The sequence below is a fragment of the Pelobates fuscus genome, chromosome 6 (genome assembly GCF_036172605.1).
Source record: "Pelobates fuscus isolate aPelFus1 chromosome 6, aPelFus1.pri, whole genome shotgun sequence".
Taxonomy (NCBI): Eukaryota; Metazoa; Chordata; class Amphibia; order Anura; family Pelobatidae; genus Pelobates; species Pelobates fuscus.
The window spans coordinates 287549010-287569635 of record NC_086322.1 but is presented as its reverse complement, the minus strand read 5'-3'; the positions used below and the strand labels follow the sequence as shown (position 1 = coordinate 287569635).

General features: G+C 38.3%; 1 protein-coding gene across 2 annotated transcripts in view; it reads left to right on the top strand.

Moving 5' to 3' along the window:
* Nucleotides 1–20626, top strand: part of ASIC2 (acid sensing ion channel subunit 2) — a 491697-nt gene that overhangs the window by 336463 nt on the left and 134608 nt on the right. For both annotated transcript variants that reach the window (XM_063459381.1, XM_063459380.1), the window contains exon 2: nucleotides 8757–8907. In XM_063459381.1, coding sequence (XP_063315451.1) covers nucleotides 8757–8907 — 151 coding nt within the window. The remainder of the gene's footprint in view (nucleotides 1–8756; nucleotides 8908–20626) is intronic.

The following is a 20626-nucleotide window of genomic DNA, read 5'->3' as shown; positions in this document are numbered from 1 at the left end:
AGGGGTCAATACCACCAAATCTCGAACTACGTCATGTGTGGGTTTTTTCCCCTATTTTCAATTATCTATGTGTTTTGTACACAAGCAGAAAATACACAACAATGTGTTTAAACTCGCATCGCTGTACTGAAATTTTAGACAACCAAATTGTTTCTTCATTGGGACAGTCCCAACACTGGGGACACCAGAAAACGTGTTCGATTTAGCCCAGAGTTTCGACATGTAATGCCTCACAGCTGGACCTCTGTGTCTAAATTGCTGTTCTTATAAGACCTAGAACTTTTTTTAGCACAGCTCGACATGTTACTTAAGTCCAGCCATGGTGCCTGCGCCACATCAGCCACATCTAGTCTACTAGAGAAGGAGAAACCAGATGTCTCTGTAGAGCAAAGTACGGCTGATGTATCAGAGAGGCAGCTGATGCTCTCAACCAATGAGTGTTGTCCTACATTGTTCTATAGATCAATCTGAATTATGTTACAGATGCGGCGCTGGCAACAGTGGACCAAGGTAAGTTATCAAACCATACTTAAAAGGGTAGGAAGCCTCAAAATTGGTGAGCAAGGCATTTATTGACATTATGTTGTGCATAATTTGTGAGCTGATAAAAGTATAGGCAGACACTATGATCACCATGATGATAAAGTGTCAGGATAGACATGAAACGCGTACAGAGCCCTCATAGGTATTTAACCTATCTTTTCAAATTCCCCCACCACCTGCTAGCAGGCACATTTTTTATTTTACTTACTTTTTTGCATTGGTGTTTTTTTCATGGGGTGGGGGCTGGGGGGGTTGGACAATATTTCCTATTATATTGTTCTTTTATGACCTGTTGTTTATAAGGTCTGCCTGCTATTTATATGCCATGTCACAATTTTTTAACTAATAAAGATGCACTACTCATGAACTATCTTGTTTGTATATTATGGGTGGCAGAGAGTGTGGACCTTTTGGAGCAAGGTGGTGAAATGATCCCTATGCCCATCTGCAAACTTCTAGCCTTAGTTGACTATAACTCTTTTAATTTTTTTTGCTAGTCATCCCTTCCTAGCAATATCATTAGAATCTATTCCCACAACACATGCAGAATTCAAACCACCTGCTAAGCTTTGGAAGTTGTAATTATAATAATAATTATAGTATGATTACAAAAAAATCCAATTTTAACTTCTGACTACACTGTTTCTTTTCATCGTTATATAATCCTTTTGTGATCTCAAGCTCATTACCCAGCATTGATAATACCTCAAAAATCAAAATGACAATAAATGTGATTGTCAATTTTAAGACTATTTTGGAGAAAATATGAGGATATAAAATCCCTGAGTCTCTGATAATGCAACTGTCGAGAAAGCCCATGAAAGTCAAATGACATTTATTGAAGGAGAAGATGGACCAGTTTGTTTAATCTCTCTCTGACCATCAGGGCCGGATTAAGAGCACACTGGGCCTGGTGCTGACAATTATGATGGGCCTAATTACGGAATCTTATTGACCAAAAACACTAAAACAGTCATACCTCCCAAGCGTCATGTATCTGATGGAGATGGTGCTGGAGGGAAACTCATAGGATGCAGCTATAAGAAAACACATACTCTATGCTAATCTCTCTCTAATTTATATCTTTCATCTTTCAATTAAATCCATAACCCTTAACAGCAGTGTCCAGTGAAGCAGGCAGTCAATGGGCAGGGTAAAAGGGTGGCCACTGGTGCGAATCACGTGACCAGACCTGCCAAAAGGGGAGAACATGCCCAAAAAGGGGGCATGTCTGTCCAAAGAATTTGAAGGACAGCCTGGCATGAATGCATGTCAGGCTGCCCGCCAATCATGCAGGCTGTCCAACTAAGGGCATACTATGCAGGCAGCACCCTGAGCTTAACATAAATGCGTCTAATGATGCGCTCACTCAATGCTTTCTAAGGACTGTCCCCTAGCACTCGCTGGTCCACTTGTCTCCTTACCTTCTTACTAGCAGGCAGAAGTTCCTGGTATATAGTCTGAGACAGATAAAAGGTGTATGTAGTGAGTGTAGATGAATGGGGACATGCCACAGTGTTAGAGAGACCAACGTCTGCATTACCTAAACTAATTTTATTGTCAGCCAGTCCACACAAGTTTTGTTCCCACACATCCCTCTTAAGCTTCCAAACTTAAAGGGACACTATAGTCACCAGAACAACTACAGCTTATTGTATTTGTTCTGGTTAGTAGAATCATTCCATTCAGGCCTTTTGCAGTAAACACTGTCTTTTCAGAGAAAATAACTCCACTGGCCACTCCTTAGATGGCTGCTAGAGGTGCTTCCTGGGGCAGTACTGCCTAGTGTGCAGCACTGCCATTCAGTGTCTCCACCCTCGGCATGCAGACACTGAACTTTCCTCAGAGATGCATTGATTAAATTTATCTGTATGTGGAGATGCTGATTGGCCAGGGCTATGACTTGCTCTGCCCCTGATCTGCCTAGTTGACAGTCTCAGACAATCCTATGGGGAAGTATTGTAATTTGCTCAGACCACCACTTCTGATGATGTCAGCAGACAGTCAGTTCAGAGGCAGAGCTAGCAGCTGCAGACTTGAATACAAGTTATATTTTACTATACTTAGGGAGGCAAGAAGGGGGTAGGGTGGTGTTTGTAACATAATAGGGTCAGAAATACATGATTGTGTTCCTGACCCTATAGTGCTACTTTAAGCAAGAGTATGTGAAGAGTAGTTAAGGTTGCCACCTTTCTTGGAACAAAATACCAGCCTTAATCCTTTGTATAATCACAAGGAGTGACATCAGAGAAAATTCTGTAAAATCACCAACAAACTACTCACAGTTTGATTCTGCTGTATAGATGGATTGCTCCCAGTGTCTCAGTCTCGCAAGTCACCCAGTGTCTCAGTGTCCCTATGTATCACAGTGTCAGTGTCCCCATGTCGCCCAGTCCCCTAGTCTCCCAGTGTCTCAGTGTCCCAATTTCTCCCAGTTTCTCAGTGGGTCCCCATGTCACTAGGACACTGAGAGACATGGGGACACTGAGACCCGGGGACACTGAGAGACCCGGGGACACTGGGAGACCCGGGGACACTGGGAGACATGGGAACACAGACATTTAGGGAAACTGGGAGAAATGGGGACACAGACACTAGGGACACAGCCACTGGGAGACATGGGGACATTGAAACATTTGGGGACACTAAGACACTAGGGACACTGGGAGACTAGGGGACACTGGGAGACTAGGGGACACTGGGAGACTAGGGGACACTGGGAGACTAGGGGACACTGGGAGACATGGGGACAGTTGTGGACTTAGACATGGTGACACTAGGCACACAGAGACATGGGACACAGACACTGGGAGACTTGGGGACACTGAGACACTGGATGGGGGACACTGGGAGAAACAGCGTCCCCATGTGTCTCAGCATCCCCATGTGTCTCAGCATCCCCATGTGTCTCAGTGTCCCCAAGTGTCTCAGTGTCCCCAAGTGTCTCATTGTCCCCAAGTGTCTCAGTGTCCCCAAGTGTCTCAGTGTCCCCAAGTGTCTCAGTGTTCCCAGGTCTCCCAGTGTCTGTGTCCCCATGTGTCCTAGTGTCTGTGTCCCCATGTGTCCTAGTGTCTGTGTCCCCATGTGTCTCCTAGTGTCTGTGTCCCCATGTGTCTCCTAGTGTCTGTGTCCCCATGTGTCTCCTAGTGTCTCAGTGTCCCCATATGTTCCCTAGTGTCTCAGTGTCCACATGTGTCTCAGTGTCCACATGTGTCTCAGTGTCCACATGTGTCCCCTAGTGTCTCAGTGTCCCCATGTGTCCCTGCTGCCTTTCCCCCCCATCCCTCACTTATCTGAGCTGTAGAGCTGCTTTCTGGACTCTGTGCTGTGTTGCTGGTCCCCACGGATCAGTGAGTAGTACAGAGAGGCAGGGATATGCATAGACATAAAATACTAGACGCCGCATTGACTGCTACTTCCTATTAGCGCTGATGAGCTGCGGGGCCGCCATCTTGGATCGGTCACAGTGTGATCTGCAGCATAGACATATATAGGATATATATGTCTATGATCTGCAGAGCAAGGTCCTGAAAGTAAACATGGTTAGTCTTAAAATCCACCTGGAGGGTGTATAGATCCAGTAGCATGATGTTTAATCCTGGGATATTAAATAAAATTAACTGACATTTGCTGCTTTAAGACCTCTGTGGTTATTTACGTTATCGACCAAGTTTACTCAATACATTGAAATTATTTGAATTTCCAGATTGAAACTATGCGTTGCATTTGGATTTAGGTTTGCTAAAATTATAAGTTTAGTGAACTAACCCCACAATCTATCATCTTAATATACATGTTTTAAACTGGGACTGGATCTTTGCCTGATTTGTAATGTATTTACTTTTCACCTATTTTTAACTAATATGGATTTTGGAACAGTGCAAAATAAAATGTAGATATCTACAACTCTTTATTATTGTGAGCTCTGTCTTTTGCACTTTGAAGTCCGCATGGAGATAGCATAAAGAGAATAGGAGAAATCAAACAATCACATCACTATTTACTAAAGTGAGATTTGTCACTAAGGCAAAGTAAATTAAAAAAAATAGGGACAGAAGTCCTAATATATAGACATATAATACCACACCGGGTGCCCGCATTTCATGGCCCCCCGAGGTCAATGCGGCGTCTAGGTATTATATGTCTATGGGGATATGCTGTAACTTCCTATCCCTGCCTCTCTCCACACACAGTGACCCCTACTGGCCGGTGCTGGTATTGCAGAGTAATCTCCACTTATTCTGAGTAAAATACCTGCATTTGTATTGCCAGTATTTCTGCAATACCGTCACGGCCAGGCAGTCTCAAATACCGGCTGTGCCAGTAAAATACCAGTCAGGTGGCAAACCTAAGAGTAGTGTGTGTGTAAAAAAAAAAAAAAATGTAAAAAAAAAAATTTATTTTTTATTTATTTTTTTTCAATGGGCCTATTCCATGGGCCTGGGCCTGGAGCTGCAGCTCCATCAGCCCCTATGTTAATCCGGCCCTGCTGACCATGCTTGTTTATGTTTTATTTATTTTATAGAGCCATACGTGTACAAATACAAAATGATGTTTACAGCCAGTCTGATGATTAAATCGGTAATAAGGTGAAATAAACAGTGCTGCACACAATATAAAAAAACGCACAAGTACACACATACACACACACACACACACACATGCCTCGGCGCATTCAAACACTACATTTTCCGTTATTTTAATGGGCAGGAAATGTATTAAATAGCCATAATTCACAATGATTATGTCATCACCATTAATTATCCCCTGTATTTCATGGAGATCATGCATTTCTGTGAATTATGGTGCTTAGAATCCCACCAGAAACTGCCCCCTAAGTATGTAAACATCCACAGCTAACAAAAAAGGAATCTGTGCCTCCCAGCTCTCCCTCTCTTTATGTGTCCACTAGAGTGGAACAAACTGACCAAAGACAGGAGAGTCTTTAGGGCAGTTCTGCCACTCCTTTCATAATACTGAATAAAGTCCCCTAATTACTTTTTTGTGATCGGTAATGATCTGAAGAAATGCAGATTAATACTTTTAATTTCAACATAAATATCTTGAAAAGGTTCAACTTGACAGAAATATATGTGTGTCCAACATTCTTTGAAAATATGGAACTATTTTCTAGAATCTCACAATTTCACTTGAGGGTTTTGTATCTTGCAGCGATGCACGGTAAATATGGTATTGGTTGAAACTTACGAGGTAATCTTGGCTAAGCCAAGTTATCAACTTATCATCTTAATGTAGCTCCACAATTTGTTACTATGTGTGCTCTTTCCTCTGCAAATATTCTGACTTTCAACTGGCTTTATGACTTTGTTGTTGATAGACGAGAAGAACGCTTTTAACTGGAAATTCTAGGGAAAAAAAAGAAAGATAAAAGATAAAGGTATCATTGCCATCACTCTTTCATTTTTATCGTTCTTCTCTCGTCACCAAATATCATCTCATTCTTTTTCAGTTTTCGTCTTAACATTTTTATTGTTAGAAATGTCTATCTGTTCCCGGCTGCAATAAAAAAAAAAAAAAATAGCAAAGCAGATAGTGGATTTTTTTTAATCCTTTAAATCAGGTTGAAGTCGGAGTAATTTAGGAGGAATGCCTTATCAGGAAGGTGAGGGAGATGAGGTGAATAGGGCCCTACGGAATTTCCTTCTGTCACATTGTGTATTTTGTTACAAAATGTCTGTAGCAATAAAAAACTTCTCGTATATTTTCTCTTGCCGTCCCGGGAAACCGTGCAGGAAATTAGAAAGCCGCAATGGGAATATTCTGATAATTCATTTCAGGTACCTGAGTGGTGGAGTGCAGATTGCATTATGCTGAACAGACACCATCATCATACTGGCAAGCAGAGTGGAGATTGCAGACTGTAGACACGAGCAACATTTTCAATTCCTTTTGTCATTTATGCACCAAGAAAGCCGTAGCCCATGGCTACTTACTAAGAGAGCAACTCGTGGTGGTTGGCTGCTATCATTCCATTTTTTGATCGTGTCCAGTATGCTGACCCTACTCTCTTGTCAGTCCCAAAAATAGAGGTGGATAGGTCTTTTTTTTTTATTTGAAAAGTTTTATTGATTTTCAAAAAAGGTGGGGGTGGGGGTACAGAAAGGAAAAGGGGGGGAAGCATATAGGTACAAATTGTCACATATGCACAATAACAGTGGGTACATAATCCAAGCATTTAAGGTAGTGTTGCATGTACAGGCGCATTTGGTATAATGACAATATATACGTAGTTGTACGGCATGGATGTGAATATGAAAGCTAGGCATTATGTAGGAGGTGCCTAGGATAGTCAAGTAGTCGTACAAGTAAGTTACCAGGCGTTGTATGGTCTCAAAGATTACATAGTACATTGGTTACAAACTTCACCTCTAACCCCCGATCTCCATGTGTCCCATGTCGACCAAGCATTCAATATTAGTTTTGTCTGTGGGAAAATATAAGGGAATTGGCGCTCATAGGAGCCTTGTTTATCGAGTTCCTCACAAAGGGTTTTTAGGGAGTCACGTGTTTGATTTCCAGCCTCTGGCAATGTTTTGTTGGGCTGTGAGTGCTACATGCATAATCAGCTTGAGTTCATGTCGTGGAAGGGATTGGGGTAACTCCAGGAGAAGATAGGTCTAGATAGGTTTAGATTTAGAGAACGTGATATGGTCTGAGACAAGTTTGTAGCACATGGAGATCGGTTTACACAAAGGTGGCATCTTTTCATTTATGCACAGTTGTTCCTATTTCGTAAGCGTAGTTGTGGAGAGAGTGGAGAGAGTGTGTGTGGTACCCGGTCTGAGATGTCTAGCTAGGAAAGATGTTAACTGTATGTAAGAATAGTGTGAGGACCGGGGCAGATGGGTAGGTCTTTTTTTAATGTTCCTTGATACCCAAATGGAGAGCAGAAGACATATTCCCCCTGCTTAAAAAAACACACCTTATTTTCACATGTTCCCCCACTGGACATAATGCACCTTTTTGTTACAAAAAGACTTGGCAAAATATGATATCAAATCCCAGAACCAAATCTGCAACGCGGAGCATGGAAAAACATGTGTGCTGCCATCCACAGGCAAATATCTCCTGCTAGAAACTCTGGTGTACAATGTACATAAGGAGGTGCAGAGTGTCTATGTCATCTGGAACTTGGGGGCCTAGTCACCTACACATCTATGATTTTTATGGTTAAGCTAGTGCCTGATTGTGAAACAAACGTAACACACTATGGTCTTCTAAACCTTTACTGCAAAGGAATTGAAGGTGTAGTTTTTAATAGTACAAAATAGTCTACTCAAAGAAAACTTAACCTCGTGCTTAGGGACTTATAAATGGGGGTAACCCAGAAGTATGCAAAGAATACAACCAATGTCTAATATGCTAAGAGAAAGTATGCAAGACACCAATAAGTCTATATAAAATGGGAAAAAAAATTAAGAAAAAATAGAATACATATTGTTTTAATTATTATTTTATAGGGACTTATTTGTGTCTTGTATGCTTTCCCTTGGCAAATTAGACATTGGTTGGATTTGGTGTATTTTTAAATAGATAAAAATAGCAAGAATCTGGAATTCTAGCCATTGATTATTTGGTTATACTGTAAATTATGAGTTTTGAACGTAAGTGCAATTTTACTGTCCCTGGAATAGACAATAACTGATTTCTTCTTCCAGTCATTTTCTGTCCAATGTACTTACAAAAGAACACATTTTTTATATATATATATATATATATATATATATATATATTCACCAAAAAGATTGTGGTGAGGCCAAGCATGATACAACGCCCCTTCTCGAGCACCTTAAGCTGGTAATAGTTGTGGAAACATGATTTATTACGTTTTTGTACCCAAGAAGGACACCTCAGCTTATTTTCTGCAAAACACATCTCACTAACATCTCAGGAATACTGAATGAAGAAAATTATGGTTGCTTAAATTGTGGTAAAAGTTAAAAAAAATAAACTAAATTCAGAAGATACAGGTTTGTAGTCTAAGAGGAATAGTTAAGTATGGCGGACTAACAGAATTATCTTCAGGATAGGCAGTATCTAACTCTTTGTTGCGATAGTTTATATATCTGTGCTTAGTATATTTTCTGAACAGCATTGATGAGATTTAAGTATCTTGCACTTGTTCTAGGTATCTCTATATCATATGATCTTCTCGTAGATGTAGCTGATAAAATTTATTTCTCTCGTTCTAGGTGTTCACACGATATGGGAAATGTTACATGTTTAATTCAGGACAGGATGGTAGACCCCTGCTCACTACCATGAAAGGAGGAACCGGCAATGGGCTAGAGATCATGTTGGATATCCAGCAAGATGAATACCTCCCCATCTGGGGGGAGACCGGTAAGTTCCAAGATTCAACTCTGAAGCCAATGAGATGGTTTGTGTAGATATATTGATCGTCCTAGAGAATTCATATATCTCATTAGCCATAAACCGTATTTATATCTTCTCTAGTAAAACTTTAACTTCCATGTCAACAAAACGTTCTTACCCTTTTCAGACATATTGATCAATGTGAAAGTCATAACAAAAAATAGATGGAATTTATCGTTATGATCAACCATGCTTTCCATCCTTCGCAGATCAATAAAATAAGTACCATTTAATTGAGAAATAACATCTAGACCCCAAGGCCTAAATAAACATAATGGGGTGCGGAATTGCTTAATAACAAGTAGAAACCATGTGTGAAATATGTATACAAATGTTTGTATCATCCACACTTAAATATCACCCACATGTGATATAATGGAAACATGCTAATATATATTTATATCAAACAATTAAATTATTTAATGTGCTTTGAAAAAGATACAACTTTTATAGTCTAAAATTCAACAATAACAAAAGTCCATATACGTAAAGTGACACACTTATAAATACATAAATGCTTAATTTTAATAGGGCTAAAAAACTTAGTAGCCACTTTGGCTCTCTTAACAAAGAATACCAGTGTGCTTTTGAGCGGCGAGCGAGTGTCTGGATCCCACAACTCCCACTGGTGGAATCGTTCTTCTCTACTCTTAGGAAAATCATACCGTAAGCAGTAAATAACAGAGAATTAGATCATTAACCCTGATCGGCCTTGTCCTTCCCACTTTTTTTAGGGAGAGCCGCATAATGGGGTTATGTACTCTCCCTCCACTCCCCCCACCCCCCTGCCCTTCTCTATCTCCTAATTACTCCTCAATTAAAAAAGCAGACCAGCAGTGTAAACTACGCAAAACTCATAAAATACAATATTATTTTTTAACTTTATAGCAAAATGTTGCACGTATAGCTTCCAGCTACCATGACCACTTCAAATGGTGCTTGGAGTATCCCTTTAAAGTTTTTTCTAGTACAGAGCTAGTGGTCAGGTAAAGGAGATTTTGGAGAATAAATAAATACAATCATGACTATAATTTCCTTAAGATGGATGTGTGTCCTTTTTGGACAAGCTTATATTGGCATTATAGTGCACACCCTTGTATTTTGTAAGATAATCAGGCGCTGATTATTGTATTACCCACAGGTATTTATACTTACCAGGACCTCTTTTTATCAATCTCTGAGTGATATTAGTTGAATTGTCCCTGCTGGGAATCTATAGTTGGTGTATAAACCAACTGACCTATCTCACCCAGTTGTCTGGAATTTTCAAATAAATATTGTAAATAATATATATAAAGATAAGATTTGTTTTTAAAACGTGTTTCCTAGAATGCAGAGTGAGCCATGAAGGTACGTAACATAATTTTTTGTTCTGTCCATTTACACTCTGCCATCTATTTCTACCTCGGCATGGGGCTATTGAATATTTTTACTCCTAAATTGTAAGCAACAGAAATGTAATTAAAGCTGTGAATGGGTAAGTGTTAATATTGAAAACATATGAAGATGTTGTTACCAAAAGGACTGCACGTCTGCCAGCCTTGAAAAGCAACTGGTATTGATGATGCCAAAATGTAAAAACATCCTATACCACTAACACATTGCAATAACCCAATTCATTGTCCAAACACAAACCCTATTTACTAGTGACAGGCAGCATTTGGGACAATTGCTCCCAGGAGAACACATACTCTACTGTAGGGACTGTCTGAATACATTAGGACAGTTAGTAAGCATTTGTTTAAAATGATAACGCAATTATTCAGTGTGGATTGACTATAGTCTGGTTTAACTAAATTAAGTTAAAAGAACACTATAGTCACCAAACCAATTAGCTTCATGAAGCATTTTTGTGTATAGATCATGCACCTGCAGTCTCACTGCTCAATTCCCTGCCATTTAGGAGTTAAATCACTTTGTTTATACAGTCCTAACTACACCCTCATGCATGTGACTTACACAGCCTTCCTAAACACTTCCTGTAAGTGAGATCTAATGTTTACACTTCCTTTATTGCACCTTCTGTGCTATTTAGAATCTCTTATCTACTGCTCTGCATGAGCCTCCTGTGTGTATAATTTTCAATTTTCATGAGATAAAAGCTTCTAAAGCAAGTTAAGATCAAATTAAAATGTAAACCTTTTTTATTTTCATGCAGACTGTGTCAGTCACAGTTCGAGGAGGTGTAGCTAGGGCTGCATAAACATAAACAAAAATGACTTAACATCTACATGGCAGAGAATTGAGCAGTGAGACTGCAGGGGCATGATCTATACACCAAAACTGCTTCATTAAGTTACAGTTGTTTTGGTGCCTATAGTGTCCCTTTAAAATAACCACATCTCTACCAGTTTTGCAGTTATCGTATTTATTAGAAGCAAATCCAGTTGAAATATGATTATTTTAACTTTTTTATCTGAGCACATTTTATTCAGTACAACACGATGTCCGATTTAATTCACATATGTGAATACCCTATACAAGGCACAGAATTCCCATATTTATCAAACATCGTATTTATACTGTCTGGATCTTGCCTGGAGGCAGAACCACAAACCAGATTCACTTGCTCTTAGCATGAGCAGCCAACAATTAATTTGTTAAAATATTTCAGTAGCACAATAGTTAATTAATGTGCGAATTAGCCAGACACCATATTATTTAACCCTTGAACCACTGAAGGTTTTTTTAACTATTTACCTGCCGCCAGAAGGCAAACAATTCATATATTCAGCATTCCGTCAGGTACTATACAATGGTTTGAACAATTGATTTGACATTCACGTCCAGACAAATATTGTCAACAATGTCTGATTCGGAATTATATCTCGGTTACTTTAGATAATCCACACAAGGAACATTTGTTTGTAGTGAATAATCCTGTAGGTTTAAACGCATGACGCGATGAAGATTTATCAAGCTCTAAAAGAAAGGGGAAAAAAAAAAAAAGATGTAAACAAATGTCTAATTTAAATGAAAACACAAGAGCGTGTATACGAAATATTATAGAATCACTTCCTGCTTTTCGTTTATTGAATGCGCAATTATCATTGATGCTTTTCAGCAAACAAATGAGAAGCTGAGAGTGATGCTTTTGCTGTCTTGTTTCTCTGAGCAAATCGCGTCCTATTATGCGTCCTCTCCAGCGTAATAAATGCAACAGGGTTCGGCGGCACAAGAAAAACCAAGCATGACACCCTTATGCACTTCGGGGCTCGGAAGGTCCCGTTAAAGGAAGATTGAAAGAAACGTTTAATGGGTTTGAAGATAGATTTAAAAAGAGACTAGTACACATTGGGTTAAATTGAACGTAGTCATATGCTTTTGCTATTGGTATTCTCTGCGAGCCATATTCGTGATGCGTGGGCAGGTGTTGTAAGGTTCAGGCTGGAGAAGATTGAAAAGGATTTCGGAGGCTGCTAGTTTACAATAAACATCTCACAAATAGACTACTACAATCCATCTCTTTTAAACCTTCTGTATTATAAAATACCCTTGGCTATAAAATTAGAGCAGTTTTTTTTTATTCTTTTATTTTAAAGGGCCTCCTCTTGTTTATGTGGCATTTGAAAAATGCCATAGTTCATTCTCTCAGCATCTTTAATCCCAAAATAGATGCCACACCGGTGGTAAATATTGCAGGGAACACAGTATGTAAATGTAATTGCTGAAGGTCCCTGTGGCGTCTACGGAAGGTAATGTACTTCGTACTGCCATAACATCAAGGTCTTTCCATCTGTCCTTGGGACCTACATGGCCAGGCTATGCATCACGTCTAAGGAGCCTAGCGATTCCCTCTAGCAGCGGTCTGTAGGAATAATTAGACCTCATTAAAGTCATCCCGATAAGTAACAAACAGACAGCAGTTAAGTTATTGAAAACGATGTATGCCGAGTGGGGCATAGCCAGGAAGATTACAGATGTTCGGTCCTTGGAATATGCAGATTGCGAGAGAGTCATTGTGCCAGAGGGATGTTATCGACTCACGTGATGAAATGAAAGATCTTCAGTATATTTTATATGAGATTTACACTTCTGGCACATCTTACAGGCTATGCCAATCTAATGGCCGCTTCATCATCATAGAGGCTTATTTACCATTTGCTAAACAGTGAGTTGAAGTGAGGTGCTGATAGCGTTTACTGAAAAACAAATTCCAGTTTAATCCAAGTGGGATTTTTCTATTAAATGTTCTGTTTTTGCTTACATTCGGTTGTTAATGCACCACGAGTCATTGTGTAAAGGGACACTCTAGGACAGGGGTCGGCAACCTTCAGCCCTCCAGATGTTGTGGACTTAATCTCGTCTGATGCTTTGCCAGTGTTATGGCTGTAAAGCATTATGGGAAATGTAGTCCAGAACATCTGGAGTGCAGAAGGTTACCTACCCCTGCTCTAGGCATTATACAGATTTCTCATTGAATTGGTGCCGAAAATAGTGCTTAGAGCCCTTTGGCTATCCTTCAATTCAATGTTAAACTATTTTTGACACTGAATGAGGGTCCTTGGCCATTCACGATGCAGCCCCCGCTGGAGGTGTAGCTAAGGCAGAGATAACACTCTCCCTTCGAGTCATACAAATTCAGACCTGCAGTGGGCGCTGTAACAAGCTGGAAGTTTTCTGGTGACAATCTCAGCCAATCACCAGCTCTGGCTAATAACAAAGAGGGGGTGAGCTGCTGGGGAAACTTAGCGTTAAACCATTCACAAAACGTTTCACACTGAATGGAAGGACGCTGAGTGGGGGAACTCCAGGCACTAAAACAACCTCAATGGGATGAAGATGAACTCCAAATGGGTGATGGGCCATACCTGTGTGTAGTGTGGGGGGCTACACAAAATATTCACTAATTCTACAAGAGCTAAATCTGCTCTAACTCAGGCAGATAGCAATATATTTCATTTACAATATACATTCTAAAACTAGTCTGTATGTTGCATAATTCTTTTAAAAGGTCAGCAAACTTATAAATAATTTCACTCAATTGTTTTAAATGTATACATTTATTTATTTATAAAATATTTTACCAGGATGGATACATTGAGAATTATCTTGTTTTCAAGTATGTCCTGGGTCTTTGTCCACAAAACATTGCATTGTTACAATAGGATACAATATTACAAAAATACAATATACAAACTATAAATATGTATATACACATTGCCATAGATCTCTTAAAAGATTTTAGATTGAATGAAGATTTGACTGTGTCCCTGAGTTTATTCCATAATTGTGGTACTCTGTAGGAAAAGGAAAATCGAGCCACTTTGTATTGCGGTATGCTAAATATCGTGCTAGCACTGGATCGGATGTTATAGGAGGTGGGGAGAGAATTCTACTCAGGTAGGGTGGGAGCTACCCAGAAATATAACAATTGTTCTGTTGATGCAAATGCTCATTATATTGACGAACGTCCATGTACCGTCTGTAATACATACTCACCAACGTACGTGAAAAAATAACTGAAAACTCAACTCACAGATCAATCAATTTCCCCTATAGCTCACTCTGTGAACGAAAAGACTTAACGGTGTACAGTAATCTCTGCATTCTATGTAAACAACACACCCTTAATAAGATTAAACACACTTTAGTTAAACTCTCTCTAGGGATATTTGACTTAAATATATATGTGTGTACTCTGATTGATCTCACGTACGGGTCTTGAGTCTAATGCAATATGACCACATTCGTGTGGCTGGGGAAACCCCTGGGGTATTTAATAAAGGAACGATTCTGTTTTTTTTTCAGATGCTCACAGAGTAATTGGTTTTATCTAGAGAGATTACGGGCACTTTGCAATCACTTATTAAGTTGTTAAATCCCAGGGTATCTAGCTGTCCTTTGTAAGTTGGCTTGGAAAACAGAAAATTCTAATTATAGGTCTGCATTAAAATCAATTATACCCGTGGTAGCCACATTGCCTTTCTAATCCAGAACGCTTATAAAAAATATATATTTATCAGGGCTTTGCATATTAAAAGGAAGTCTGTGGACTACTGTCTGTACATTACTGGTATGCAGATATTTTTTATAAACATCGCACCACCGATTAAAATTATAATAGGGTCTTTTTATTCCAAGCCACGGTTAAATTAACGCTTAAAACCTAAAAGGAAAAAAAACTTTAATATGCACTATTCTGCTAGGAGTCATAAGGAAGGGATGCTCAAAAGGTAGATCTCGAGATCTTTTAGAACTACATCTTCCATGATGCTTTGCTATTCATAAGGTATGATGGTAGTTGTAGTTTTGAACATCTGATAATCTTCCATTTGAGCACCTGGGATATAGGGCTATTCTATTATTTGTTAGACAGATTTTATATATACAAAGGTTGCCTAACTCAATAATAATAATTTGTTTAAAAAAATACTTCCAGAGGCCCTCCATGTATCCACTAGGAGGCCTGATCCACCCATTGCTCAACGTGCCGCAGGAAATGGGTCAGAGCCTACCCATTCCCTGAGTGGTGGGATGAGGGTATAATGCAAAGTATTGGAGAGGATCTGTCCCTGGTCGACCCTCTATGTCCCCACACCTGATGGATGGAGAGTAAGTTTTATTTTAGGAGCTTCATATTTTTTGTGTGTACAGGTATATAAAAGAGCTTCATAACCATACAACTAAATCGAGAATTGTAATGTGTCTTTCAAGTACATTTATTGTATTTAAAAATGAGTCTGTGCAGAGAAGATACATTGCACTTTCAAATTTGGCAAAAGAATATTTGCACAAATAGTTAAGATCATTTGTTACATCATCAGCTACACACCCTCCATTTAAATTACCCCACTTAAGTCCCATGGAATGTTGGAAGGTACGAGTGTTCTGTTGGCCAAGCCTTCTACGTCTAAGTCATTCTGTCACATATACGATCAGATATAAGATCAATACATGACCACATTTCCTCAATGGGATTTGTTACGAGTAAAATCTGTACAAATTGTTTTTTTGCATTAAGGAAGAGGAGTGTTAGAGTGAATATGATATTTACACAGAAACGCATTTAAAGTCAATACAAACAGCTCCCTGGGGATGATGTGATCAATAAGGAAGTTCAAAGGGCATAAGGGGGTGTTTTGAGACATAAAAGAACATTTCACCTTCCTAATTAAAAAGGATACACAGTACAGGGAACCAGACCAAAAATGCATTGTAGGAGTTGTTATTTACAATAGCTGTGAGGTTGAGTCCCCACAATACAATAGAAACAAAAAACAGAGACATTTACGTTAAATGACAGGATCATAATATATAACATTTGTTTAGAGGTTTTTATGCTTCCTGGTTCTCCTAATTTAGTAGCAAAATGCATTCTTTTCATTCTGGCTGATTGCAATACTCTGATTTATTGAAGAACTACATCTTAAAGGGACTCTGTAAACATCATAACCACTTTTCTTAGTGGTTATGGTGCAAGGAATCTTTGGGTACAGTAATTTTTTATTTATTTTCAAGAATTTGTTTTTCGAGATAATACAGTATCTTCATCGTGCACTTACACAGCTTTACCCAATGTATTCCATAGACATGGCACAGCAGTGACCCAAAGCTGTGTGTTTAGGAGAACGTATAATACGAGGAGCTCTGAATAATGAGTTTGTTAGGGTACGTTCTGGTGGGCCCAATAATACGCATCATTAAAATAAAGAAATGACAAACAAATAAGTTGGTATGCCAATAAAAAAAAAAAAATGGACATAAATGGTTTATTGTGATATTTTGAGATTTCTGCCTTTAAATGTCCATATTTGGTGCTTCACTTTTTAAACTCCTCTCCAAGCAATGCTGCAGTGCTAAAGTCCCCTAAGTCTTCCTATTACTATCAAACTCTTATCTTTCGTTAAGCATATAAAACTCTGCCCCAAACTTAACCCCCCCCCCTCTAATTTAATATTTTTTAGCAATATTTTAATGATGCTTTGTTCCTATGAGTACAGCATTATTACAAAGTTTCCCTTTTAAAATTCTCCGTTTCAACGGTGACTCTAAATGTGATAGGTCCTCTGACCTTCATCTCCAATAAGAAATTGTATGAGCATCTTGTGATATATAGGGCCACGGAGGTCAAACGCGATCCAACACTTACACTGTCACTGAAGGACTCAAATATTAACACAGACATATTAACTATGCTCCCTGAGAAATGTAAACGTTTACACAGATATAATAACTTACATGGTTTACAGAAATGTAAATATTAAAAAAAATATAATAACCTACACTTCTACGAAAAGGTAAATGTTTAAAAATAGAATAGCTTACATTTCTACAGTAATGTAAATGTTTAAAGAGATAACTTACATTTTATAGTTGAAATTTAAACATCTACACAGCTTTAAATAGTAACCTAAACGTCTATAGCACAAAGTAAACACACGGATGATGATTAAATAATCATTTTAATTTTAACAGAGGTGTTTAATTTTACACATATAAATGATTGCTGCTATTTCACAGAGATTAAAGGATTTACACATGTAATAAACTATTAGCATCTACAGAAGTCTAACGATTTCACATAAAAAAACTATAAATGATTTCTTACAAATCCCACAGGGGAAAAAAATGACACATATAATTGCTTGCATTTTTTTTTTACAAAGGTAAAAAAGTATTTACGCATGCAAATGATTGGTTATAATTTGAAAGGTACACAATGTAAACAATTACAAAAACAAAACAAACAAACAAACAAACAAATGATTGCTTACAAAGAAGTGCAAAAACAAAGTATTAACAATGGCAAAGACACATTGTTTACACTTTTAGAAGTGCAAACATTTACAGAAACAAATTGTAAACATAAAAAAAATGATGTAAACATTTCTGCACACATATAATTGTTTACACTTTTAGAAGTGTAAACTGTTCTGCACATAAACGATTGTTTACACTTTTAGAAGTGTAAACATTTCTACACACAGATGATTGTTTGCTTTCTCACAGAGATATAGGTACATATATATTTACAAGATCTTTAAAAAAAATATGTAAACATTTACACAAATAAATGATTATTTACACTTTCATAGAAAGTTAGGTATTCATCCAGAAATGAAGAATCTCAATTTGATCATTTATTTAGTTGTTGCGGGAAGGAGAGTCCTTGTTTCCTTATCCCCATATGGTGGTAGAAATTCTATATAACTAGGTCACATTATTAGAAATCTGTTAAATGGCGATGATATATATATATATATATATATATATATATATATATATATATATATATATATATATATATAAGCAAAATAGGGTGGAAATGATCAGACAAATCACAAATAACTCATTACTAGTAATATTTAATAAAATAATTAGACAGATTTTGGTAGAGCAGAGTATTGGGTATAGGTACCTGGTGGTACCAATTAGAGAAATGTGAGAAGCATAAGATATCAAAGAGCATAATATTCTATATTGCATGAGTTTGCATATGACGCGGGATAGTGATGTCATATGAAAAAATAGCCAATAACGTCAAAATAACATTATCTCTTCAAACAGAAACTTGGCATTTTGCTAGCACAATTACATACTGTACGTTCTTTGGATTTTTTTTTTTTTTTACACGTAAACACAATGTACGTGTGAATCCCTTTAATTGCAATATGCGTGTGTTACGACAGGATCGATTTTTCAGTATTATATTTTGTTCTGTGGTTAGTGATTCAGCTCACTGGCTTGGAATCAATTTAAGAGTTGTGTGTGTATTAGTATTTTATCTTGTTTCTCTTCTGCATTAACCATTTAAGGTTAACGATGGAGAATTGGAAATGTAAAAAAATATCCAGAGTCAAAAGTGGAACCGTTGTGTCTCTAAAAGTTAAAATTCCTTATTAAATCATTCCTCTGTAAATGGTAGTGAAGTACTTACTGGGATGAGTACTAACATGAAGGTAAGTAAAAAGTACACTTACCTTCATGGTATGTCCGTGTCCAGGGCTCCATCATTGCTTATGTAGACTCAGATATCTGAAGAAAAATGCCACAGGTGGATGTGCATTTTGGGCATGCCTGCATTAGAGCTTGGTAAACCACCGCAGTGCCAGGACAGCCAATCCAGTTAGCAATTTGATTGTGTAAAAAGATCACATAAAAGTCCCAAGATATGACAAAATCTCCAAATCTGGAGTTTCCTCTGAGTGGATTGTGCTACTGATCACGTACAGAGTGTGGGGCCTTTTGAAAAAACGTCCCATTTTAGAGCCTTCCCCCGAGAAATACCAGGTCTGCTCGGATAGGATTTCTGACTTCACCTATTGGCTTTGCGTTAGGCCATCATATCCTGTACTCCTTAAAAGACAGGCCTGTGTATTGTCCTGTGTTTTAGGGCAGCAATTGGGTAACAACACTAGAGAATGGAGTTGGGCCTCTTTAAAATGGTTATTGTTTCCCAAATACATGTAATTATAGGTGTGTTGTGTTGAACAGTGCATGAGTGCATGGGGTTTAGTGGGCATAGCCTGACATGTCAGAGGACAGAGTCAAATTCCAGGGGTAGAGTCGAATACCCCACTTTCTTGAAACTTTAATATTCACCACTGTTATCTCACTTCTCTTTTTCATCTCCCCCCAACTTTTTTCTCTTTCTTTCAAAAAAATGCTCCTAGCTCAATTTAGATCTTTAATGTTGATTTCTTATCCTTTATTTGAGGTTTAATTGTTTTTTTATTTATTACTATACTGCTGACATCTGCTTGTAAACTCCTACAGTAAAAGTCTTGTATAAAACAAGTTAGTATTTTTCCGTTTGCATGCATTTTTATGCTTTTTTTTCACTTTGTAATTCTTCAACAATTGAAAATAAAGACTGGGAAACAAAATGCAAACCTTCCCCCCCCCCCCCACCCCCCGCCCCCCAAAAAATAACTCCAGTAATTGAAAATAATTGCAGCAGCTATATAACAGTTTCTCATCTGTACAATTTATAGCTGTGCAGTGTACATACTGTGTGCATCGCTCCACTCGTGCTTGCACTGTTAGTGTCTTCAGGGAGTAATGTGAACAGCCCCTTGTACAAAACTGTATTCTTGTCTATGATCAAACGGATATCAGTATTAGTGATTCTGTGACTGGAGTCTAAATGACATATTGTATAAATTCCTGCAGAGGGCTTATAGGATGTGACCCCCACTCTCAATAAACCAGAATAAGATTGTCCTGTTTAGTCTTCTTCTGAGAGGGGTCTCTCTGCTGCTTTCCTATACACCTGTGCAAGTGCAGCAATATTAGAAAAATGCAAGGATTTGTAATGTATTTTGTCTATGTTCTAATGCAGGGGTGCGCAAAAGGCAGATCCTCAGATATTTTAAAACTACAGCTTCCATGATGCTTTGATTTTCTGAAGGCATCAGTGGTGTATTTTAGATTTGTGCTGCCCTAGGCACGACTAAATTCAGACACCCCCAAAATCTAAATTTGACCCCCCAATTCGTGTCAAGGCCACTTTTTTGGCTGACAGACACATGCCCTCATTGATACACGCACTGATATACACTCACTGACGGATACACAGTCATTGGCACACACATACAGTCATTGGCACACACACTGTTTAACCAACACACACTTTCACTGACAGACACACATTGACACACCCACTCACTGACAGGAACACACTCTCAGATACACATAAAATGACATACACACACTGACACACACTCACAGGTACACCCATTCT